We start from the raw sequence: 27604 nt of genomic DNA, 5'->3' as shown, positions 1-27604 counted from the left end.
TTTTCTACTTAAATGTTTTTGTCTCCTTGGCCTCTATGATTTAGGAATTCTACTTTACTACTATTATTCAGGTGTTATTCCTCTCTGACCCCAAAATGAGAATTACATTTTTTGATCCCAGAACACTTTCCAATTTTTTGAAATGAGTCTACTTGACTAGTCAGCACATAGTTTATTTTTCAGTTTATAATCCCGATTCTCAAGCAGTCAGAAAGCCTTGAGTTAACTCATGGTTTTTGATGTTTCACCCACATTTGTATATAATCACTTAATTAATAGATATCTCTCCTTCCTTTACCAACAGGCAGATAGCATAAAATAATTATGTTACTCTTACAGTTACTGATATGTAGAAAGCAAGATAATTCATCCACATGACCAAGTAACGACCAAAATTTTATTATAAGTGGTAATTGTTTTGATTTCCTACAGTTTTCAGAGATATATGTGTAGATTATAAAATAAAGTTGTTTTTCTTCCTCAGAGTTGTCTGTAAAACTCATAATAGGAAATTATTTCAATTCATTATAAAGATCACAATATGAAATTGTTACAGAAATAGAGACAGATTTCCCCATCTTTCAGTAGCACTATAAAACTTTTTTTAAAAATTAGCACTAAATTGTCTGATAGCCTAGTTGGTCTTGCTAAGTTTCATTCTGATTATTTTCTAGGAAGAAGTGATCTTTGATCATGATTATAGAATGGCCATTTTTCTCAGAAGTAATTGCAGCAAATATGGGTTTTCATATAATAGGTCTTCAGAATTCTTCCCTACTTCAGATTCCTTGAGAACAGTAAAGGCCAAAATTTATTCAGTACATTGGATACTAGCCAGAGTTTGAAAACATGATGTACAACTTGAAACTTGTTTGTTCTTATTTATGGCAGCTTCCTTCATCTCAGACACAGTCTACCCATTTACAACTTGAAGACTTATGTCTCACATCATTTATCTCTTAAAGGAAAATAAATTTGTGCTTCAAAGACTAACTTGAATTAGAAAATCCTCACATTAGATAAGTGTATTAGTGCTTAATCATTCACTCATCACTGTGTTGGTCTCAAATATTTTCCATATTCTCTTATGAGCTTATGTTCTATTTGTAAATCTGACTCTCATGGTGAGATTTTCAAGACTCTGCCACTACTTCTCATTGTCTTTACCTGCTTTTTTCCAACTAGGCCGAGTTCCAAGAGCAGTGGCCTCTATCAATCAGCATTTGTTAAAGTCTGACGATGTGGTGAGCTGTTGCCTTGACCTTGGTGTGCCTAGCATCTCATTCCGAATCAATGGACAGCCTGTGCAGGGAATGTTTGAGAACTTCAGCACTGATGGGCTCTTCTTCCCTGTGGTGAGCTTTTCAGCAGGCATCAAGTAAGTTAATATTGTCTATTCGTGGAGATTACCATGGCCAACCTTTCTTTCTCCACCCCCTTTCCTGTGAGCTAAAGTTCATGTTGTTCACATTAGCAGATTTATTCAGGCATTTTGACAATGTCTAGTATGAATTATTCAGAAAGCATAGTTATGGAGCATAATCCCATCCTTTTGAATAATGAACAATACGGGAACAGCAAACTATAATATTAACGAAAAATTTCTCCAGAACGGCACCATAATAGACATAGGAGAATGCTAAGTGCAACATTGTATTTGAAATAAAAGGATCTGGGTTTGATTCCTGAATTCTGCTTACTGACTGTGTAATCTGGATTATTACTTTACCTCTCTGGGCTCAGCATCAAAATTACCTTAGATGATTTCTAAGGTCCCCATTAGCTCTAAACCCAATGATCCTATAGGATCTATTGATTGAAGTAGAGTCACTAGATAGAGAGTTGTATGCCTCTCCTGGAGGGACAGTAAAAAATATTAGTTGTTATTACAGTCCAATAGGAAATATTATCTTTGACTTAAAAATCCAAAGAAAGATTTTTTTTCAAGATGAGGAGAAATGAATTTAGTTTCATATCATTAGGCCTGTGTACACGAGACTGAGGCAAGCAGGCATACCATGGAATGGAGACATTTAACATGAGGTAAGTGATTTTGGGCCTTGCTATATCATATCATTCCTTAAAATAATGACATCCAAACTCTCAGTCTGCCTCCCTTTCTGAAAAGTGCTATTTAATGTGTTTTTTTCTTCCATTGGAATTTAAATTATTCTTATTTTGTTCTGTGGCTTAAGAAAATATTAAAATCTTTTATGATTGCAAAAAATTCATTTTTCAATGTAACCCTCTTACCTCCCCTTATAAAAAAGATTTAAAAAAAGAGAGGGGGGGGGGAAGCAGTTAAAAAAAAGTCAAGCAATACGTTGAATATATTGCCAATACTAATCTCTTGCTGCCCCTTTGCAATACAGGGAGGGAGATATTTTCTCAACTACTTTCTATATCCAAACCTAGTCAATAAAATTTTAGATTTCTATTTCAGTTTTCTATTCTTGACATTCACATTATTGTAATCATGTTTTCCTAATTCTGTTCACTTAACTTTAATTTTTAAAATATTTTTAACCATCAAAAATCAACATTTTCTCCATCCCAAAGTCCCTAATTAAGAAAGTAAGAAAATGAAAATTTATGTTGCAAATTTATATAGTCAAACAAAATAAAAGCTTGCATTGGCCATATTCTCTTCCCTCTTCCATCCCCTGAAAAGAAATCTTATTCTATGTTCTGAGTCTTTTATTTCCCTATCAGAAAGGAATCTACTGGAATCATGGTTCCTCCTGTTTCTCTATTGAGTAAAATGTATTTCTGTACCCAATTTTGTGTAAAAATTTTGGAACCATTCTTTTTTTGCTGAGTATCTTGAAAGAATCTAATCACAATAACTATTTATAGTGACATTCTTTTATTGTCTGTCCTTTGTTCTAGCCTACTTCTAAACTTTGGACTTAGCTAGACTCTGTATATGTCTAGATCGGATACCTGAGGATGGTTCTGGTATTGCATTCTTCCAGGCCATTGAATGCTATATTATTCTAGGAACTCAAGAGACCTAAAGTAATTTTATTCAAAGTAGCCAAATTATTTCCCACTTTATCAAGGCTCTGCAAATTCTTGATCTGGGTTTGGGTCTGAAAAATAGGCCAATAGGCTTTCCCTATTTAGAGTTAGACTGAATTCAGCTATTATCTATTAGTTATAAAAGTCTTATTTCAGAATGATAAAACTCTTAGCTTTTGTTTGATCTAGAATTAGGTCGTGATTAACAAAGTAACTAGTTGGCATCTGTTTCTATATTCTACACAATTTTGGCTCTTCTGTGTTGGATCAAGAACTACCCCTTGCCCTGATGCATATTTCCCTGCTATGGGAATACATTATTGATATTCTCCTAAACTTATACTGATCCCAGTATTCAAATCTTTCTTCTTTGCTGATCTAGACTCAAAAATTATTCCAGTTGTGACTTTTTTCTTTGGATTTCTCTATTAGATTTGGTCTGGTGCATTTATTTTGATATGTTTTGAAAAGTTAGGTTTTTGGGGCGATGGAGCAATTCATCATCTTCAGGCTTTTTGATCTATGTCTTGCTACCAGACCTAGATGACTCTGGAGGAGAGAGTGAAGATGATCACTTTGCACAATTCTCCCTCACTTAAATCCAATTCATTTACAAGACATGGCATCACCTTCTTGATGTCGTGGTTCTTTTCAAGAAGGAAGGACCAAAAAATGGGTCTTACTATCAAAAAATACTATAAATATTTTGGTGGATTTCTCTTATCATTAATTTCCTTAAGGTGTTAGTTTACCAATGTAAACTCAGTGAAATTATTTCCATAATTCTGAATTATTTTTCAAAATAATTGTGCTGATTCACAGCTCTACTCACAATGTACTGGTGTGCCTATCTTCCCACAAATTCTCCAATAACTGTTGCCATTTTAAAATATATTTACCAATTTACAAGGTAACAACTGAAATGTTAAGATTATTTGGATTGTCATTTCTCTTATTATTAGTGATTTGGAATGTATTTTTTAATGATTATTTACTATTTACTATTTTATGACAACTATTTGATGAAGTCCAACAAGAAGTCATGATGAGATATAACAAGTCATGAAAGTAGAGTGTTGTCCAGAATCCACAGGCTCAAGCCATCTCCAGGTCAAAGGGCAAAGCTTTATTGTAATACTTTAACAAGTGGGCAAAATTGGGAGAGGTTAGCCTGCAATTTTTCTAAAGCTATTAATTGCTATAGTATTTTCACCATTTCTTAGGATTTTCCAAGTATGCTATCATAATTTCAGCAATAGAAACAGTTTTATTTGTTCTTTACTCTATTTACTCTTTAGGCCTTAATTTATTTCTCTTGTCTCATTATCATTGCTGTTACTAAAATTATTATTGCTAAAATTTCCAGAACTATTCAGAGGATGGTGGGGAACATGAATATTTTTGTTTTCCTACTTTATTGGAAAATTCAATATATCCCCATTTCATATGATGCTTTTGATAGTGGATGATATTTTTGTATAAAACACAAAAAAGGTCCCTTTATGATTTTATCAAGTAGATTTTTAATAAGATAAATGAATGTTATACTTTGTCAAAGGCATTTTCTGTATCTATTGAGATAATCACGTGGTTTTGAATTTTCATTTAAAAAAAAATGATCAATTATACTGTTGTCCAATACAAATATTACACCATTATATACATATTATATACATTATATACACAGAGTATATACCATCTGTGTATAAATCCAACTTGATCATGAATAATCTCTTTAAGGAATTGCTATATTTTTGTCAATATTTTGCTTAAAATTTTTGTATCATTATTCATAAATATTATTGAATTATATTGCTTTCTCTTTCCCTGGTTTACACATTAGTATTATAGTTATCTGACAAAAGAAGGTTGGTAGAATGCTTTCTCAATATTTGTAAATGATTTTTGTAGAATTGGTGCTTAATTGTTTTTTAAAAGTCTGATAGTGATTTCTTATGAATCCATCAAGACAAGGAGTTGTCCCTTACCTTTTGTAGTTTCTTTATAGTTTATTCTATCTTTATAGTTTGTTTTACCTTTTCTTTTTTTTTCTAAGACTTAATTATTCAAAATCTGTATTTGATCTGGTTAATTTGTATATATTTTTTTAATTTTGAAAGTAGTCCTTTACTTCATTCAAATTTTAGTTTTGTTAGTAATTGCATAATCAGTTCTAATAATTTTCTTTAAATTTAGTTTTTGTGATTTCATCTTGTTATTTTACTTTTTGTCGATTTTTTTTGCCCTTTTAATCTTTAACTTGTTTATCAATTTTGTTCTTTTTTAGAAAATCAGTTTTTTTTCATTTTGATTGTTTTTTGTTTGCTCTTACTTCATTTATTGCTACTCTATTTTTAGTATCTTTTGTGTTTTTTTGTATTTTTTGTTTATTCAGTCCATTAATTCCTTCCCTTTCTATTTGATAAGTGCATATTTTGTGTATATAATTTTCCCGCGTGACTTTTTTGGCTGCATATCAAAAATGTTAGTATGTTGTTTCATGACTCATTTTCTTTTAGATAATTATTTCTTGTTTCTTTATTTATCCTTTGAATGACTCATTATTTAGTATTTCATTGTTGTCTTTAGTCATATATATGTCTTTTGTTCTACTTTCTACTCTGTTGTGATCTATAAAGGATATGTTTATTACTTCTGTCTTTTATAATTTTTGTAACATCTGTGCTGAAAAATTTGTATAGAATTTGGAAGGGATCATTAGTCATTTAATTCAGGTTTCTTCAATGGTATGTTCAATTCTGTGTTTTTATGTTTATTGTTCTGTTAGATTTGTCTAAAACTAGTAGAAGGATGTTATAGTCTCCTGTCGTCATTGTATTTCTATGTCTTTATATATATATAAAATTCCTGCTTTTTATGGATCAATTAATCTATAGTAAATTTTGTTGCAGCTTCTAATTTTTAGTCTATTCATATCTTTGTTTTTTTAGATATATTTCTTATAAACAACAGATTGTTAGGTTTTGTTTTCTTATGTCACCTGACACTTTTTCTTTTTTAGATTGCTTAATTCATTCATGTTTTATGTTATGAGAGCTATTTGTCTCCAATACTATTTTATTAGTTTTTTTTTTGTTTTGTTTTGTTTTGTTTTTTTAGAAAGAAGGTGTTCTTATTATGTTTCCTCTGTGATTTTTGCTTAATCTACTTTAAGGAAAGAATATTATAAATAGTTTGATTTCCTTAACCTTGAGTCTACTTATTTTGTTATCCCTTCCCCTAATTTTAGAATTTTGCTTACATCTTCCCTCTTTTTTTTTCAGTTAAGTAATCACATAAAATTCACTTCTTTCATTTATTATTTTTTTCTTCTATTATTACTTTTATAGCTATTCTAATTTTTTTCTTTAATTCATTGCTCATGTATTTAGATGTATCTTTTTTAGGTTCTTTATTAATCATGGAATTAAAACTTATAAAGTAATTGCTTTGACTTCCTTCTTAATAGCTTTTGTGTTATTGTTTTGGAAATATTGTTGCCTCATCCCCTTTGTTCTGTTGTACCTCATTTTCAGAGCTAGCAATTCCTACAGCAGGTAGAAAGAATAGAAATATTCTTTGGCAGAAGTGGTCTATCTAAGTACCAAATCTCTGCATATTATACCCACTGTAACATTTCCTTTTTCCACTATCGAATCTCTTTCTCGCATCATGAGAGCTTTCTTCATTATGATTCCTTTTCACTACTGAATCAATAATTCCTTTTTCAGGCAGGAACAGAATCTATTATACTGTAGCTGAGGTTAAAAAAAAAAAGGGCAGGGATTACAGTCATGATCTTAGATAAAACAAAAGCAACAATAGACCTAGTTAAAAGAGTTAATCAGAGAAACAACATTTTTCTAAAAGGTATCTTCAAAATTTAAGTAACATCAAAAAACTTTATTAAAAAATTACAAGAATGACCCATCTAATTGCCTATTTTTGTTTTATTTTGTTTTGTTATCATCATTACAATGAGGAGAATATAATTAAGAAATGTTAGCTCCTTTAGGGAGATTTTTGGTTCCTTCTTTTTATATTTAAAAAGACATAGTTCTTACATGGTTTCAAATAAGGTTTTGGTCTCATAACTCCTATTTAGTGATCTTTCTGTAAAATTTCAAAGCTCAGTTTATGACCTTGAATTCATTTTCATAAAAAACTTTGATGATATAAAATTTGATCAAAAACATTTATTAAATACCTACTATTTTTAGATACTATGCTAGGTAGCAAAGATAGAAAGACAAAAAATTTCCCTTGATTTTTAAGGAAAGAACAGAATATGTATGGTGATAAGCAAAATGGATATAAGATCATTTTGAGGAAAAGACACTAGGGCCTAAAAGGTTAAAAAAGACTTCTTATAGAATATGGTACTTGAGCAGAACCTTGAAGGAAGCTAGGGATTCTAAAAGGAAGAGCTAAGGAAGAATTATATTCCAGGAATTGGCATATTCCCTGCAAAGGCATAGAATAGAATATGAAATATTGTGTGAAAGAACCATCTATAAATGTATGGAAAAGAATAGTATCCTAGAAAGATAGAATAGAGTAGGGAAAAAAGACAGTCCTTGGAGCAGAAGTTGAGGGCAAAGCATATTTCTCAATTAAAATTACTCATAGTGAAATCAGAGAATGATTAAGCATTAAAATCTACAAATCAATTATCTTTACAGGTAACCTGAAAGTTCCTTCTTCTTGTTCTAAATAAGACTTGTTTCTAGGTTGCATCATATTTTAGATAAGAGTGAATTCACTCTAAGTATTCTCACTGCAAAATCACAGATCTGCACCATTCTTACACAGCCCTGATAATAATAAGTTTGGAGTTAATTTGGCATGTTTCAAATTAATTAATGTTACATGCCTATTATGACAATGCACTAGACTAGATAACTAGTATTTGCAAAGTATTGGGAGTTCAGTAATGATACGATCATTTATATTCATGTATTACTTAAATATATTATTCCTTTTTGAGAATCATATGGTGATTTAAACACAGAATATTATTATCAAAATGTTAAGAGGATTTCAAAATTTAATAAATCAAGAGGATTTTATTCTATAACATTAAAAAGAATCTACTAGTTCTAATGCTATCACTGTGGGTGGAAAGTGGTCAGGGAGTAGAAATCTTACATATAAAATTATTTATTGTAAACAATTTCAAAGGGAAAAGTTTATTTTCTTTAGAGATGATAGAAATATTTATAAGTGTCAATGATTAAATTATGGACAACACAATAATTTATAAAACATTTTCCTTAATTTTATCTTATAAAGTTACATTTGTTATCCATTTTGTGGATGGGGAACCTGAAATTCAGAAAAGTGGTATATTTTGTTCAAGGTCACTCAAATAACAAATGTCAGAGCCAATATTGGAACACATTCCTAATTCCTATATCCTTTCTTTCTACTAAATCAGGCTGTATCTCTAATTCCAAAATTAGCACTTGTCAGATAGTTCAATTCAAGCAAATATTTATTAGATCTTCACTTTGTGTAATTTAGATTATTAGGGCATAGGAATATTAAGACAAATAAAAAATCATAGCTCCTAAGGTAATTCACATCTGAAATTACTTAATAAGTAAATACAAAATATTCACAAAGTAATTTTAAGTGCAAATGACTGAATGTGGGGAGGGGTGAATTAGGACAGAAAATGCCATAAAATGTTGAAAGAATTCCACAGGTAAGAAGAGAACCTTTTCCAGGTATAATGGACAGTCTTGGTAGGGAGGTTGGAGATGGAATGTAACATGAGCAACAAGTTATTGAAGATTTTTGAGTAGAGGAGTTGTGTGGTCAGATTTATGTTTGAGGAATATCTATTTGGCCACTGTGTGAATAATGGATTGAAAAAGAGACCAGACATAAATGAGAAATAATAAGAGCTCAAACTAGATTAGTGACTATGGAGAGGACACAAAAGTGGGACTTTTGGGGAAGGTAAGAATGATAAAACTTGACAGTTTATAAGATGTAGAAATTTAAGGGAAGGGAAATGTAAAAGATGTCTCCAAATTTTTTAATATGGGTAACTGGGAAAATGGTGGTGTCATCAGTAGAAACAAAGGAGTTTGGAGACATATTTTGGGGAAATTATATTGAATTCTATTTTTGATATGTTGCCTTTAATGTGCCTTTGGATAACCTAATGGAGATAAACAGTAATCAAAAATGTGATATTGGAAATCAGAATCAAAATTTATTCTGTTTAAAAGTTCTTTTTCTTTTTTAAATTAAACTCTGTTAAATAGATACAATTATTTCAATTATAGAGATCAGGAAATTAGGCTTAGAAAATATCAATAACTTGACTATAGTCAGACAACTAGTCAATTTCTTAGGAGAAATATGAACTTGTATATTCTTGATCCAAATCCAAATCCCAAACTACAACTAATCACCATAGAAGGATCTCTCTTAAATATTAATGACTTGGGGTAATCTTTCATACAGTTATTAATAGTTTACAAAAAACATATTCTTCATTCGAGCTTTCTAGCTATTGCATAGATAAGACCCTATGTTTCTCAGCGCTGGACATTTTCTCTGGCTCTACACACAAACTTGGAATGCTCTCTCTCTTGGCACTCTGACTGTTGACCTTTATGGCTTCGTTTAAATCCCAACTTGAGTTTTACCTACAGGAAGTCTTCCCCAGACTCTTTTAATTTTAATTCCTTCCCTCTGTTCTTGATCTTATCATAATCCACAAGCATTCCATTTCCATGATCAAGACTTTTGAATTTCCTTTATCTGACAGTATGCTCCTATAATCTAATTTTCCTCAGACCAGGCCTTGGAGGATTGCACAGAGTAGATCACCAAGTGCTACTTAACATTTTTACAGTTGGATAGAGATCACTGGAACTTGTACTTTTTTGACAGAATCTTGAGAATCCATGTTAACCCTATAACATGATGAAATGATCAAAGTAGGATTTTAGGGGAGGCTGTTAATTATGACTAAATTATTTTACATAATCATATTTCGTCTCTAAATTTGTGAATTTAAAAGGTCAGTTCTGTATCCAAATCATGAAGATCCTAAATTTTACGCCATCTGGACAGCTGGGTGGTATAGTAGAGAGAGTACTGGGCTTGAAAACATGAGTTCAAATCTGTCCTCAGACATTTACTAGCTGTGTTTCTCTGGACAAGTTATTTAATGCTGTTTACCTCAGTTCCTCATCTGTACAATGAGCAAGAAAAGAAAATGGCAAACCACTCCAGTATCTTTGCCAAGTAAACCCGAATGAAAGTCACAAAGAGTTGAATACAACTGAAATGACTGAATAACAAAAATATACCCTCTAGTTCTTTCTCCCTTCCTTAGTCTCCCCTCTCTGATTCACTTTCCTTCCTTCTCAAATACGACTATCATTAACAATTTCAATACTATACTACCTTTTACTCTGAAATGCCTCATTATGTCCTCCAATCCAAATGCCAACTTGTCCCAGTTTGGAAGAAAGGAGAATTTATTTTTTAAATTCTTTTTTATTATTATTATAGCTTTTTATTAACAAGATATATGCATGGGTAATTTTTCAGCATTGACAATTGCAAAACCTTTCATTCCAATTTTTCCCCTCCTTCCCCCCACCTCCTCTCCCAAATGGCAGGTAGACCAATACATGTTAAATATGTTAAAATATATGTTAAATACAATATATGTATACATATCCATACAGTTATTTTGCTGCACAAGAAGAATCGGACTTTGAAATAATGTACAATTAACCTGTGAAGGAAATCAAAACTGCAAGCGGATAAAAACAGAGGGATTTAAAATGCTATGTAGTTGTTCTCACTCATTTCCCAGAGTTCTTTCTCTGGGTGTAGCTGATTCAATTCATTATTGAACCAATGGAACTAATTTGGTTCATGTCATTGTTGAAGAGGGCCACGTCCATCAGAATTGATCATCATATAGTATTGTTGTTGAAGTACATAATGATCTACTGGTCCTGGTCATTTTACTCAGCATCAGTTCATGTAAGTCTCTCCAGACCTAAGAAAGGAGAATTTAAATAGAAAAATAATGAATTCAATTTTTAACATTTAAGTTTAAGACATCTAATTTTAAATTCCCAATAGTCAATTAGTGATGAGAACTTGAACTTTAAGGGACAATTTTAGGCTGGGTATATAGATCACAGAGTTATCTGCATCAAAATGACAAACCCAAGGGAGTAGAGGAAGAAGAGGAGGAGGAGGAGGAGGAAAAAAAAAGAGAAAGGAAGAGAGAAAAGGAGAAAAGGGAAGAGAAAAATGAATGTATTAGGGAGCTTAAATGAAGCAAACAGAATAAGGAGAGTTATACAAATAGGAAGCAACCAGGAGAGAACAGTGACATAAAAAGACAGAAAAGAGAGTTCAGCCGAAGAGGGTATTCAACAATATTAAATGCAACAGATACTTCAGAAAAGATGAGTATTCAAAAGAGAAACTATCAGATTTGACTGGTTTTCAGTTAAAATTGATTATTTTACTCAAAATAGAAGTCTTGACCCTGCTTAATTTTTCCTCCTTTCCCCCAAAAAATAAAAACAAAAACAAAAAAGCTGTCCTCAAAATTGATTACACATTTTAGCTTCTGAGCTTAGAATTTTATTCTTTTTATGATATCATGTCATTCCTGTATATTTATCCTCAATATTCCAATATAATATTTTTGTGTGTCTTATTAAATTTTAATTGATCAATGAGTTCAAAGGTCATTAGTGTCTCTAGACTATTTTTACTTTTTTTGCTTTATTTGAATATGTTTTCATATTGGAATTTCATCCTTGAGATGATCCAATCCAATATGAACTCAATATAGTCTTAGAACAAAGAAAACATTTAAGTAAAAGTTTATGATTAATTTGAGGAGAAAAATATCATTTTCAGCTAATGATAGTAGATTGAGAAGGGGTCAGAGTTCATGATATAGGTAACCTCAGAGTTGGACTTAAAGAAAAGAAAGAAGGCCTGTCATTGGATAGAGATAGAAAAATTAGCTTACAGATCCAAAATCTATTCCAGCAGTGAATGTTAATGAGAGTATAGTGGAAGAAGATAAGGCTTCAGTGGGAGTTGGAGAATAGTACAATTATACTAAAGTACACAGAATGGATATTTCAATGCCAGGAACCAGAGTATATGCTTTATTCAGTAAGCATTGTGAAACTGTTGAAGTTCTTTGACAGGAATTATGTGGTCAGAGAATGATGATTCAGAATGATGCTTTTGGCAGTGATAGAAGAAATGAAAGGTTGAAAAAGGTATAGCAATAAGGAAGATCAGTTAAAAGATTATTCTGATTAAAAGTTATGTTATGAAAAACTTAGAAAAAAATGAGATTAAATGCCCTTCACATTATACCAGAAAAGAATTCTTGGCCAAAAAAAAATAGATGATGGAGGAGGCTCTAAAATGATCATTTTGAATTTGAAAAACTTTTTCATGAAAACAATATATGAACAAGAAGAATATAAGAAAAAAAAACATCTTTGTGTCAAATATTGCTTTTAACCCTGACATCCAATATACATAGGAAAATAAAAAAATTAAAATAAATATATCAAACCAATAACTCTTCTTCATTAGATAAGCTGTCAAAAGATGAATAAAAGCTCAAAAGAGTTGCAAACTTTAACAAATAGATGAAAGATTGTTCCAAATCACTATTAACAAGAGAAAATACATGATAAAACAAATCAGGTTTCATCTCATACCTGGTAAAGATGACAAAACATCCCCTCTAGTGAGGAATAGCCACATTGGAAGGGATATTCTAAAGCCCAGCTTCTTAATTTGTAGAAAGAAGGGAGGGATGGAAGGAAGGAAGGAAAGAAGGAAGGAAGGAAGGAAGGAAGGAAGGAAGGAAGGAAGGAAGGAAGGAAGGAAGGAAGGAAGGAAGGAAGGAAGGAAGGAAGGAAGGAAGGAAGGAAGGAAAGAAGGAAAGAAAGAAAGGAGAGTAGGGAAGGAAATAGGGAAGGGATGAAGATTTATTAAATATTATGTTTTATGCAAGTGTTAAGTGATGGAGATACAAACATAGACAAGCAAGAAGGATCTTATTGCATTCAAGAAGCTTACTTTCTAATGGATACCCAACACACACAAAAAAAAAAGAATTTGAAGGGGATGTATTGGCAAGTTGACAAAAACTCATCTTTCACAAGTGGAGTCCAGGTGGGGAAAAGGTGGAAGCTATAGTCCTATTGAGAACTCATGGCTTAGAATCACAGAAAAGTGTCTAGGAAGCTTGGGTCCTTCCAAGATAAGGCAAAAACTTCTCTACCAGAACTGAAGGACTAAGGTGGAATCTAGGTTATCTAAGGGGAAGTGTTGGAGTTGATGGTCTTAAAATAGTATGTTAGTAATGCCTTTCAGTTGTAGGAAGCCTATATTAGTTTCAAATTTTGTTGTTTAAGTCCTTCATTACAAATACTGTCAACAATATAAATAATTTCTGTAGTACAATAAAGATTTTTTAAAAGCTGGTGCATCTTTGTTGTTTTTATTCCATTATGTTGTCAATTGTATTAATTAATATTAGTTATAGATCATTTAAATTCATATCATTTGTAAAATCCTATATTTACAAAATCCTGATTTTATATTTTTTATACTTCATTTCAATTCTTCATGATACTTTTGTTTCTACATCTATATTCATTCTCTAATCCCATATTTTGTGAACCAATAAGTAAAAAAAAAATCCAGTTAAGCAAATTTATCCAACTTTATCATGTCTAATAGTATATATTACATATTCTCTATCTCTTTCCTGAAATTCTACTGAAAGTCAAATGAATTTTCTCAATTTTTCTCTGAATTTAGAATTGATCATTGTAATTTCACAGCTAGATTTACCATTTGAAAAATGAGTAAGCCTAAATCCAGAAAGTTAAGGTGATTTGTCTAAGGTCATTATCCAAAATCTCTGATCTTTGACTCTAAATTCATTGTTACTTCCACTTTTCTGTGTTCCTTGTCCTCTTATCTTTCAGCTAAATAAGAATGAATTTCTCTGGTACATTGTGATATGTTAGTTGCTTGAAATTTATGAAATTTATGAAAATTATATGAAATTTATTGAAATTTATGGCTTTAGTGGTTTTCAATCAAAGTTATTTGCAGATTTTTTGTCTGTTTTCTTTCCTATATCCTTGGTGCTTTTCATTATTTCCTGTCTGGTCTTTCCAAATAATATAGAGTGCGTTTCCTTCTGGGTGCACGTCATGGAGAGTTTAAGTTTTTGCCTCCATCTGGTTATGCCCCCTGCTATGAAGCCTTGCTTCCAAAAGAGAAGATGATATTGGAGCCTGTCAAAGAATATAAGCGTGATTCAGAAGGAATTAGGGATTTGTTGGGCATTACACGGTTCCTCACTCAAGCCTCCTTCATCCCATGCCCTATAGACACCAGTCAGGTAGGTTAAAATCATGTGATGGTAATCTATATATCTAGGCAAGATCTTTGTTCTAGTCCTTGTTATGTTGGGGAATTGTCTCAGGTATTTTGACTCCTCTACTCATATTGTTAACATATGATGCTATCATTAATTAGTGTGATTTATGATTTTACTATATATACCTGCCTATGGTTTTGGGAAATGGAAATAGATAATATGGACATGGAAGTACTTAAAAAAACCAAGGTATATTTGAGTAGAAGGGAGGATAGTTGGAGGGTGGTTTTCTTTGCCAGCAACTTGAGGAGGAAATGTAACCAAAAAACTATTGAATGCCTTTAAAGAAATTGATAATAGCCTGATAGCATATTCCCAGGAGTATAAATTTGCTGCCACCAAAAGGGCAGCTATAAACATTTTTCCATATGTGGATCCTTTTCCCTCTTTTATGATCTCTTTTGGATATAGACCCAGTAGAGACACTGCTGGATGAAAGGGTATGCACAGTTTTATAGCCCTTTGGGCATAGTTACAAAATGTTCTTCCAGTTTTCTCACATCCCCTCCAACATTTATCATTATCTTTTCCTGAAATCTTAGCCCATCTGAGGTATGTGAAGTGATATCTCAATTATCTTAATTTACATTTCTCTAATCAATTATGGTTTAAAACATTTTATATGATTAGAAATGTCTTTAATATCATCATCTGAAATTTTTCTATTTATATACTTTGACCATTTATCAGTTGGGGAATGGCTTGCAGTTTTATAAATTCAAGTTAATCCTCTATAAATTTTAGAAATGAGGCTTTTATCAGAAATCTGGGATGTAAAATTTTTCCCCAGCTTTCTTCTTCTTTTCTAATCTTGGCTGCATTTTGTTTTTGCTGTGTGTATGTATTTGTGTGTGTGTGTATGTGCATGCGTGTGCTCACGTGCAAAACCTTTTTAATGTAATGTAATCAAAATTATCTATTTTGCATTTTATAATGTTTTCTAGTTCTTTTTAGCCATAAATTCCTCCCTTCTGCCCAGACTTCACAGGTTGACAATCCCTTGCTCTCATTGACTATTGTGTCTCATGAACCTACCTGTTTCACTGATTCTGTATTGTATTTCTTAGCAGTATCAAATTGTTTTGGATGGCTGTTGTTATATAAAATGGTTTTAGATTTGTTTCAACCAAATCACTCTCTTTTGCTTTTTTTTCCCCATTAATTCCTTTGAAATTCTTGACCTTTTGTTCTTCCAGATGAATTTTGTTATTTTTACTAGCTCTGTAAAATAATTTCTTGGTAATTTGATTATTATGGCACTGAAAAAGTAGATTAATTAAGGTAGAATTATCATTTTTATTATATGAGCTTGGCCTACCCATGAGCACTTGACATTCTTCCAATTATTTTGATATAACTTTATTTGTGTGAAAAGTGTTTTATAATTGTATTCATATAAATCCTGGGTTTGTCATGGTAGGTAGACTCCCAAATACTTTATATTATCTATAGTTCTTTTAAATGGGATTTTTCTTTCTGTTTCTTTCTCCCTAGTTTTTGTTGCCAATGATTTATGTGAATTTATTTTATATCCTGCAACTTTGCTAAAGTTGTTAGTTGTTTCTAATAGTTTTTTAGTTGATTTTCTAGTATTCTTTAAGTATGCCATCAAATCAGCCATAAAGAATGATAGTTTTATTTCCTCCTTACCTACTCTAATTTCTTCACTTTCTTTTTCTTCTCTTATTACTAAAGCTAACCTTTCTAGTACAGTATTGAAGAATAGTGCTGATAATAGGCATCCTTGTTTCACACCTGATCTTATTGGAAATGCTTGCTAATGGTTTTAGATAAATGCAACTTCTTATTTTAAGGAAAACTCCATTATTCTTATGCTTTCTTATGTTTTTAATAGGAATTTGGGTGTTGTATTTTGTCAGATGCTTTTTCTGTGTCTATTGAGATAATCATATGATTTCTGTTAGTTTTGTTATGTATGTGATCAATTATGCTGATAGTTTTCCTGATATTGAAACATCCCTACATTCCTGGAACAAATACTACTTGGTTGTAGTGTATTATCCTGCTGATAAGTTGTTGTAATATCTTTGCCAATATCTTATTTGAGATTTTTGCATCAAGGTTCATTGGAGAAATTGGTTTGTAATTTTCTTTTTCTGTTTTGGCTTTTTGGTTTAAGTATCAGCACCATATCTGTCATAAAAGGAATTTGGTAGGATTCCTTCTTCTCCTGTTTTTTCCAAGTAGTTTATATAGTATTGGATCTAATTGTTCCTTAAATGTTTGATAGAATTCACTTGTAAATACATCTGGCTCTGAAGATTTTTAGGGAATTCATTAATGGCTTATTCAATTTCTCGTTCTAAAATAGGATTATTTAAGTACTTTATTTCCTTATATTAATCGGGTCAATCTATATTTCTGTAAGTATCCATTTCCCTTAGATTATCAGATTTATTGACATGTAGTTGGGCAAAATAACTCACACTTATTCTAATTTCCTATCTACTCCTTCTCCCTCAAACCTACGACTTCTATCTACCAGTTCCTTTCTTATTACTTTTAGATATATTCACGTTTTCATCCTCAAAACAACAAAAACAAAATCAGAAAACTTCACTCAATTTCATCTCATCAAACTTTTTTTTTAACCCTTTCTCATTCAAAATGCTTGAAAAATCTGCCTGTATTCATTGACTTCATTTTCCTTCCTTGGCCCTTTGCAAATTGGCTTCAACTTTGTCACTCAATTGAAATTACTTTCTCTAAAGTTACTATCTTTTAATTGTTAAACCTCATAGTCATTTTCGAGTCCTCAATCTCTGTTTCTACCTCCTCTTTTCTCAGTCTCTATTTTGCATTAAATGAATGCATGCATTCATGGATACCATGGACCACTTTCTACTCTCCTCTCTAGTTTTTCAAGACACTATTTTTTTATTCTTTTATCACCTATATATATGTTCTTATCCACTCTCTTTGGACAGGTAATCATGTATATTATACTCCCTAATTATGAGTATACCTTAATGTTCTATTGTAGTCCACTTTCTCCCTTCTTATATAATAACCCCAATCTACCATCATCAAAAATGTACTTTTCTCTTTACCTTTGACTCTTAGAAACTCTAGCTTTTTTATTTTTTTTATTTAAAAGTCAAATTACAGCATTAACTTCATTCAGTTTGCATATGCTTATCACAATGCTGACAAACATTAATGTCTAATAAATACCTTTCATTCATTCATCTAGTAGTGACAGTGGAACCACTTTACAATTTTGCCATTTTTTGCCATAATTAACCCTGTTTGGAGTACTTGTGATTTTATGAGTGTAGGGAGCTCCTGAGGAGAAGGAACTTTCTTTACCAAAACAGATTGTCAGTGACTTTCAGCTTTTGGAAAAAGAAATGAGCTTTCACATTACTCTTCTTCCCTCATTCTTTATTACAAACTAAACTACTATATATTCCCCAAACTTGACATTTCATCTTCTACCCAAAATATCCGTCATTCCTGGTATGTATTCTTTCCTAATCTCCTCTGCCTTTTAGTTTCTTTCAAAACCCTTTTACATGTATCCATTCATTTGATAGTCATTATAAACTATTTTCTTTTTGTTAAGGCATACATCACTTCTTATATAGTCTCTTGGGATGAGATTTGTTTTAAATACGGAAGGTGGGAGGGTGGATATTGTAAATGCTAGAATTTACAATTTCTTAGAGTTAGTTCATTTATAGTAATCAATTGTCATCTCTTTTTAAAATGTCTTTCCTTTCCCTTTAGATTGTTTTGCCTCCACATCTAGAAAAGATCCGAGACAAACTTGCTGAAAATATCCATGAACTATGGGGAATGAATAAAATAGAATTAGGTTGGACCTTTGGCAAGGTATGTAATAACTATTATTAACCTTCAGGTGATGGTTGAGATGCTTTATCTGCATGAAGGAGAAATTCTAAGAATGATAGGATGAAGAAGAAAAATTTGATTATTGTTGTTTTTTTTTTTTTTTTCTGGCCACTAATGTTGATTCTATTCAACAGTCGCCTTTGTTTTATTTGCATACTTCTAACTACACTAAGTATGAATTACAGCTTCATTCTTTTAGATACTGTAAAGATAAATTCACCCAATATTTGACTATCTCCTTGAATAAAATGTTTTCATATTTGATACATGCATACTTCAGATATCTATGATTTGATCTGATTTTAAATGTTTCTCAAGTTGTACTGCAGAGCACCCAGAAAGCTGCCCCCCCAAGCTTGTTGTTGTTTATTTTTAAATGAACCTCGTGTTGTTTGTTAATATGAACTAAAGAATTTATTTTGGAGAATTTTATTCTAAGTATTCTGCCAAATTTTATTCAAATTTAAGGCCTCTACTAAAGCGAAAAAGTTTGGGAATCACTGAGGACTTGCTCTTCTTTAGAAGAGCTTTTCATCCTAAATTAGACAAGTTTTATTTAAATATGTTAGGAGGGCTGTTATACATGTAAGGAGTTTGTTGATGTATTTCTTAGATTTTGTTTCAAATTTTGTGAGACTGAATTTTTAAAAAATCTATAGATAGCTAACTTTATGAATTTCTATAAAAATTATATAAATATTAACATATTTATATATATATATATATATATATATATATATATATATATATATAACTTAGAGTCAGTGAGACTTGAACTTGGAATCAGTGAGAACTGACTTCAAATGTTGTCACTGTGTGAGCCATTTAACTTCTCTAAGCCTTATTTTCAAAAAATGTGAAAAATCATGGCACCAGTCCCATATGGAAATCACTTTGCAAACTTTGAAGTGCTATGTATACATGAGTTTTTACCATCATTAAAAACTATAGAGAGGGGAATTTCACTTTTTAGAAGTTTAGTTATAGTTTTCAGATAATCTAGTAAGATATATATCTTACTATGATTAAAGGACCCTATAGAATCTTCTCTGCAATTTAAAAAAATTCAAAATTCAAAATAAAGAGATGTATTTGGAGAAGTTTGTAGTAGATCATTATCTGAAAAATTAGATAAGTTCTGAAGTTCATTACTAATCCAAGAACTCTAAAATTTATTTCAGTGCTCACTGATGAATATACTCCATTAAGGTTTTCATAGGTGGCAGCTAGGTGGCGCAGTGGATAGAGCACCAGCCTTGAATTTAGGAGGACCAGAGTTCAAATCTGATCTCAGACACTTAACACTTCCTAGCTGTGTGACCCTGGGCAAGTCACTTAACCCCAGCCTCAAAAAAAAAAAAAAAAAAAAAAAAAGAAAAGATTTTCATGTAATAAAGTGTTTATCTTGGTTTGTGAACTATACAAAGATAGTAACTAAGTGGCATCTTGGTGGGAAGTGGTCTTTCCTTTACTTCTCTGCTGTCACTGGTTAAAATTTGTATCTCTGCCTTCCTTTCTTGTTCCTATTCCACTGCAGATCACACTACGTTTTTCCCTACCTCTGGTTGCTTATTTTCTCAGTTCTCTTCATAGTCGTTCCAGGATTGGAACAAGTCTCTGTGACAAAATCCAGTGGCTATGCCTCTGTCTCTTTCATACTCTTTAGGTCTCTCAGCTTTTGCACTGGATTTTCTGGGCAGCATTCAGACTATTATGCCCCTTCATCCTTTATAGACAAGAACATATAATATAGATTAAAATCCTGACTCATGCTTTTTACTTTATAACTAGAGCAGTTTGCTTATCAGTTAATCAAATCAGTAAGTATTTTACTATGTACCTCTCACATTCCAGACATTGTGCTAAGTATTAGAGATACAAAAAGTTGCAAATGGCAGGTGCTACCCTCAAGGAGCTCACAATCTATTCTTGGTCATCAGTTTCTTCATATATAAAATTAGAAGTTGGATTGGATTACATAGGTTCTGACATTCCCTCTTTACTTCATTGTAGAGTCTGAATAAGTATGATTATAGATTTCATGATCAATTAAAAGCTCCAAACTACTTTTCATTACAAAATTCTGCAGAGTCAGTATTATAAATGCACAGCCCAAATTTGGCTTTTCATCCTAAATTAGGCAAGTTTTATATTTAAATATGTTTTGAAATAAAGATAGAATAGGGAAACATTATTAGCAGATACTACACTTAGAAAACTTCAGATGCTGTGCTTGCTTCTAAGACAGGAAACTGAATCCTATTTTCTTTTGACATAGAAAAAGAAAAAAAACTTGATAAGAAAAGAATGTTTTCAGTAAAAAATCATGCTAATTCTTAAACCTTAAGAAGGGGAAAGATAGAAGATTCTAGAAAGATGGTGGAATAGGTTAGTAAATTTGAAATTCTTCAGATTTCCCCCACAAATAGAACAAATTTGCCCCTCAGGACAAACATAGACTGGTGTGAAAAACCAAGAAGATTAGAGGCCCAGAACAAGGGTACTCCTGTTTACCCCAGGAAAATCTCCAGGTTTAGGATTAACCCAAGTGAAGTGCAAATGATTCTGGGCTAGCTCTGCAGAAATATCAAGTGGGGAGCCCTGGGACTAGCTAGACTTTGCTGGAGCCTCTACAAGAACCACCTTCTGGATAGCTTGAGAAGTCTGGTCTGAGTCCATAAAGACTGAGTAAACTTCCACTGATTAGAAATGCCAGGTCCAACTGTGCTGTGATATGGGCATGCATGAGAAGGAATCAACACACCTTGAGTACAGAATCAGTGCAGCACATGTGCAAAAATGTTTGTGGTAATTCTTTTTGTAGTGGCAAGAAACTGGAAACTGAGGGGATGCCCATCAGTTGAAGAATGGCTGAATAAGTTATGATATATGAATGTTAGGGAATATTATTGTTCTGTAAGAAACAACCATCAGGATGATCTAAGAGAGGCCTGGAGATATTTACATGAACTGATGCTAAGTGGAATGACCAGGAGATCATTATACACAGCAACTATAAGACTGTACAATGATCAATTCTGATGGACGAGCATTTCTCAACAATGAGATGATTTAGACCAGTTTCAATGACCTTGTGATGAAGAAAGTGATCTATACCCAGAGAGAGGACTACGGGACCTGAGTGTGGATCACAACATAGCATTCTCAGTCTTTTTGTTGTTGTTTGCTTGCATTTTATTTTCTTTCTCATTTTTTTTCCTTTTTGATTTGATTTTTCTTGTGCAGCAAGATAATGTATGCATATATTGGACTTAATATATCTGTTTACCATGTTTAACATATATTGGATTACTTGCTATCTAGAGGAGGGGGTGGAGAAAAGGAGGAGAAATTGGAATAAAGGGTTTTGCAAGGGTTAATATTGAAAAATTATCCATGCATATCTTTTGAAAATTAAAAAGCTTTAATAAAAAATGTAAAAAAAAAAAAAGAAAAGAAGAAGAAGAAGAAGAAAAGAAGGAGGAGAAGAAAAGAAGGAGAAGGAGAAGAAGAAGGAGAAGTAGTAAGGCAGGGATGCTGCTGGCTGTGGGCACTTGATGGAGAATGTAGATCTTGCTTTGATGTTTCTAGTGAAAGGGGAGAGCCAAAGTGAAACTAGAGGCACCATTCCCCCACCCTATGATTAGAGGTACTCATATTAATACCTTATTCAAAAAAATGCGCTGGCAAAGAAGACCCCAACCATGGAAACTTACTAGAATAGGGAACACTGGGGCTCATCTACAGAGAAGAACACTGAAGTAAAAATACCCCAAAGAGTAACATGAAATGTCTCCCTACTCAGAATTTATAGAACTCAAAAGAGAATTTAAAAATCAAATGAGAGACATTAAAGAAAAATTAAAGAAGGGGAAAGACAGAGAGGAAAAATTTAACTGGACTATATCCTTACCTCAACTTGGCCTGAAGAATGTAGGCCAAGAAAAGCACTACCAGTAACTTGGAAAGGCAGTTATTTCTGAGATATATCACTGCATTTTCCTGCAGAAATATTGAATATTGAGGGGTTGATTCTGTAGTACTATTTTTAAATTGTATATTATATATTTCAGTGTTTTTAGGATCCATGGTTTGTCTGTTTGGCTATTCCCTCTGCATTTTTAAGTTTTAAAGAAATTTATAGGTCAAATAGATAGAAAAGGTCAGAAATAAGGAATGGCTCTCTTACATTATACAGGATATTTTTTTTCTTTTTTTCAGCTTAATATTTTTTCCAATTACATGTAATACCAATTTTAACTTTTTTTTTTTAAATTTGGAGTTCCAAATTCTCTTCTTCCCTCCTTTTTCTCCTCATTGACAAGGCAAGAAATTTCATATAGATTATATGCATGCAATTATGCAAAGCATATTTTCATGTTACTCTTGTTGTAAAAAATAAAATAGAAACCAAAAGGAGGGGGAAAGTTCCAGAAAAACAAAGTTTAATATGCTTCAATCTGTATTCAAACTCCCTCAGTTTTTTTTTTTTCCATTATAGGTTCTTTGCAATTATCTTGTGTTATGAGAAGAGTTGTCATTCACAATTGTTCACTGTATAATACTGCTATTACTGTGTACATTATTCTCCTGGTTCTGCTCAATTCACTTTGCATCAGTGTATGTAAATCTTCCTAGGTTTTTCTGAGGGCATTCTGATCATCATTTCTTAAACACAATAGTGTTTAATCACCATAATCATATACTACAATTTGTTTAGCCATTCCCCGATTTATGGATATATCCTCAATTTCTAATTCTTTGCCACCACAAAGTAAGCTGCTACAAATGTTTTTGTACCTATAAGTCTTTTTAAAAAAATCTCTTTGAAATAGCAACCTAATTTTGGTATTGCTAGGTCAAAAAGTATGCACAGTTTTATAACTCTTTCGCTATAGTTCCAAATTGCTATCCAGAATAGTTGGATCAGTGCACAATTCCACAATAGTTCTTTTGTGTCTCAGTTTTCCCAAATCCCTTCCAACATTTATCATTTTTCTTTTCTGTCATATTAGCCAATCAGATAGATAGTACCTCAGATAGGATCAGATAGGATAGTACCTGAGGGTTATTTTAACTTGCCTTTCTCGAATAATGATTTAGGACATTTTTCATATAACAATAGATAACTGATTTCTTCTTCTGAAAACTTTGACCATTTATCATCTGAGCAATGACATTCTCATATATTTGACTTAGTTCTCTTTATATTTGAGAAATGAAGCCTTTCTCAGGGAAACTTGTTATAAAAATTTTCCCCATTTTCTTCTTCCTTTCTAATCTTGGCTGCATTGGCTTTATTTGTGCAATTTCTTTTTCATTTAATGTAATCAGAATTATCCACTTTATATCCTGTAATTTGGTTATAAATTCTTCCCTTCTCTATAGGGCTGAAACTATTCCATGATCCTCCAATTTGCTAATGTTATTGCTATGTCTAAATCACACAATACATACTGCTTTCCATTTCCATTTAATAGATAAGTTCATCCCATTTGCATTCAGTTATAATTGTTAACTGAGTTGCTCATATAGTTGTCAGAAGAAGCAATACAAGGACATCTGAAGATCTCTTTGAAGAATTTTAGAATTGATTGACATGGGAAACACTGGCAAAACACCATTCAGCATAATGTATTCACATCAATGAAGGCACTATGTTTTATGAGCAAGGCAGAATTACAGTAGCTCAAAAGAAACATGAAACACACAAATTTAAAGATAACTCCACTCCAATTGTTCATGTAGATTATTTGTGGCACCATCTCTGAGTAGAACCTTCTGAGTTTATATTGGTTTATATGTGGTATTCAACCAGAATTGAATACATCTTACCTTGACTCCAACATGATGACGTCATTTTGTGGAGAACAAAGGACAATTAATTCCCTCTATCCTCTCCATGTTTTTCTCATTTAACTTCTCTCTCTCTCTCTCTTTCTCTCTCTCTCTCTCTCTTTCTCTCTCTCTCTCTCTCTCTCTCTCTCTCTCTCTCTCTCTCTCTCTCTCTCTCTCTCTCTCCTCTCTCTCTCTCTTTTGTATCTCTGTCCTCTCTCTGTCTTTCTCAGTCTCTTCACCCTCTCCTTTATCAAAAGTGATTTGCTTCTGACTACCACCTCCTGAGTGTGTCATCCCTTCTATCAGCAACCCCCTACTTTCCTTTCTCTCCCTCCCCCTATAGGGTAAGATAGAATTTATACCAAACTGAATGGGTATGTTATTCTCGTTTTGAGTTAATTCCAATAAAAGTAAGGTTTAAGCATTGCCTGCCACTTCATTCTTTCTTCCTTTCCATGGTAAAAGTTCTTTTATGCCTTTTTCATGGGAGATAATTTATCCCATTCTACCTTTCCTTTATTCTCTCAATGAATGTTTCTTCCTTACCCCTTAATTTAATTTTATTTTTTTTGCTATCATCCCTTCATAGTCAACTCATACCTGTGTCTTTAGTCTATATATACTCCATATATACTCCTAACTGCCCTAATAATGAGAAAATTCTTAAGAATTACAAGTAAGATCTTCCTTGTAGGAGTGTAAACAGTTTAACTATTTAATCCCTTTTGGTTTCTCTTTCTTGTTTACCTTTTTATGTTTCTCTTGTCAAAGTTTCCATTCCACTGTGGTCTTTTTTTTTTTGTTTTGTTTTGTTTTGTTTTGTTTTTTATTAAGAATGCTCAAAAGATCTCTATTTCATTAAATATCTATTTTCCTCTGAAGGATTAAACTCAATTTTGCTAATTAGGTGATTCTTGTTGTAATCCTTACTTCTTTGCCTACTGGAATATCACATTCCAGGGCTTCAGATCTTTTAATGTGGAAATGATAAATCTTGCATAATCCTGACTATGACTCCCAGACATTTCATTTGTTACTTTCTGGCTGCTTGCAATATTTTGTCCTTGACCTGGGAGCTCTAAAATTTAGCTGTAATCTTTCCAGGAGTTTTCATTTTGGAGGAGGTAACTGATGATTTCTTTATATTTTTGTTTCATCTTTTGTATCTGTGATAATTTTCCTTGATAACGTCCAGGCTCCTTTTTCACTCATAATTTCCATATACTACAATAATTCTTAAATCATCTATCCTGATCAAAACCATATGGTACTGCCTGAGAAACATAGTGGTAAATCAATGGAATATGCTAGATACACATGACACAATAATCAATAACTGTAGTAATCTAGTGTTTAATAAACCCCTAAACTCCATCTTCTGGGATAAGAACTCACTATTTCACAAAAATTCCTGGAAAAAATGGAAAAAAATATGTCAGAAACCCAATAGGGACCTATATCTCACATATCATACCAAAATAAGGTCAAAATGGGTACATGATTTAGCATAAAGGGTGATAGGAGAAGCAAATTGGAAGAGCAAGAAATAATTTACCTATCAAATATTTGGGGAAGGGAGAAATTTATGGCCAAAGAAGAACTAGAGAACATTATGAAAAGCAAAATGGACCATCATGATTACATTAAATTAAAAAAGTTTTGCACAAATAAAACCAATGCAACCAAGATTAGAAGGAAAGTAGAAAGCTGGGGGAAAGTTTTACAAGTGTTTCTTATAAAGGCTTTATTTTTAAAATATATAAAAAATGAATTGAATTTATAAAAATACTAATCATTCCTCAACTGATAAATGATGAAATGATATGAACAGACAATTTTCATTTGAAGAAAATTAACATTTTTTTCATAGTTTTTAAAATTGCTCTAAATTTTAAAAAATGCTCTAAATCATCATTGAGTAGAGGAATGTAAATTACAACAACTTTGAGATACTACTCCATACCAATCAGATTGGCTAAGATGACAGGAGAAGATAATATTAAATATTGGAAAAGATGTAGGAAAACAGGAACACAAACTTATCCAACCATTCTGTACAACAATTTGCAACTATGTCCAAAGACCTATAAAACTGTGCATACCCTTTTATCCAGCAATGCTGTTACTGGGCCTGTATCTCAAAGAAATCATAAAGGAGGGAAAAGGATCCACATGTGCAAAACCATTTGGAGCAACTCTTTTTTTCTGGGTGGCAAGGACCTGGAAAATAAGTAAATACCCATCAGTTGGGAATGGTTAAATAAGTTATGCAATATGAATGTAATGGAATATTATTTATCTATAAAAATTATGAACAATCTGATTTTAGAAAAGCCTGGAAAGGTTTACATAAAATAATGCTGAGGGAAACAAGCAGAACCCAGAAAATATACACAGCAACAGCACAATTGTGTGTTGATAAACTATATGGACTTGCTTCTCCTCAGCAATTCAATGATCCAAGACAACCCCTATAAATTTTGAATGGAAAACCCCCTTTTTTCTTTTTCTCCTGTTTTTTTTTCTCTCATGGTTTTTCCCATTTGTTCTGATTTTTCTCTCCCAACATGATTCATGAGAAAATGTATTTAAAAATGAATGTACATGTATAACTAAAAAAAACAAAACAAAACAAAAAACAAAATACAACTTGTTTCTACATGTTAAATATTATGCTGGATCTATTTTCTGTGTTAGTTGTTTTTCCAATGAAATATTCCACATTTTTTTCATTTGCTGTCCTTTTCATTTTATCTTATCTCTTGATGTTTCATGGAGTCATTAGATTCCACTTTTCCAATTTTAATTTTTTTCACTTCATGGTATTTTTTTTCTAATTACATGTAAAGATAGTTTTCAGAATTCACTTTTTATAAGATTTTTAAGTTCCGATTTTTTTCTCCCTTCCTTCTTTCTCTTCTCCCTCCCCAACAAAGCATATAGGTTATATATGTACAATCATTTAAAGCATATTTTCAAATTAGTCATGTTGTGAATGAACAATCAAAACAAAAGAGAAAGAGTTGTGTCCAGACTAGCTCTCTGGAAGACGTGGGTACCAGCCTGAGTCTTTGGTCTTAGAAAAGGAGTAATGATCAGGATGGTCACTTGGATGGTCAAATGTGGAGGCTGTTTATTCTAAATTCTGTCAACCTTATATACCTTAATACCCTTATATAACCAGAGCAACATTGCACATGCACTAACTACATACTGCTCATGTGGTACTACATAAACAACTTGCTATTGTATGTAGATGACTCTTTGCCACTTTGTATCACTCTGCTTCAATCACAACACAGGTTGTCACCGCCCCCTGACTTCTCTGGAAGGCCAAGAGCCCTTAGGGGAGATGGGGACTGGAAGCAGACATTATCAGCAGGT

General features: G+C 32.1%; 1 protein-coding gene across 1 annotated transcript in view; it reads left to right on the top strand.

Annotated features, from left to right (window-relative positions):
• The window catches only part of RYR3 (ryanodine receptor 3), a 753032-nt gene that overhangs the window by 405956 nt on the left and 319472 nt on the right, over positions 1-27604 (top strand). The window contains 3 exon segments of the mRNA XM_074289179.1: positions 1186-1378; positions 14251-14467; positions 18257-18361. Of these exon segments, the coding sequence (XP_074145280.1) occupies positions 1186-1378; positions 14251-14467; positions 18257-18361 (515 nt within the window).

Source organism: Sminthopsis crassicaudata, chromosome 2, assembly GCF_048593235.1.
Source record: "Sminthopsis crassicaudata isolate SCR6 chromosome 2, ASM4859323v1, whole genome shotgun sequence".
Classification (NCBI taxonomy): Eukaryota; Metazoa; Chordata; class Mammalia; order Dasyuromorphia; family Dasyuridae; genus Sminthopsis; species Sminthopsis crassicaudata.
The sequence above is the reverse complement of the archived record's forward strand: the minus strand, read 5'-3'. Positions and strand labels throughout refer to the sequence as shown.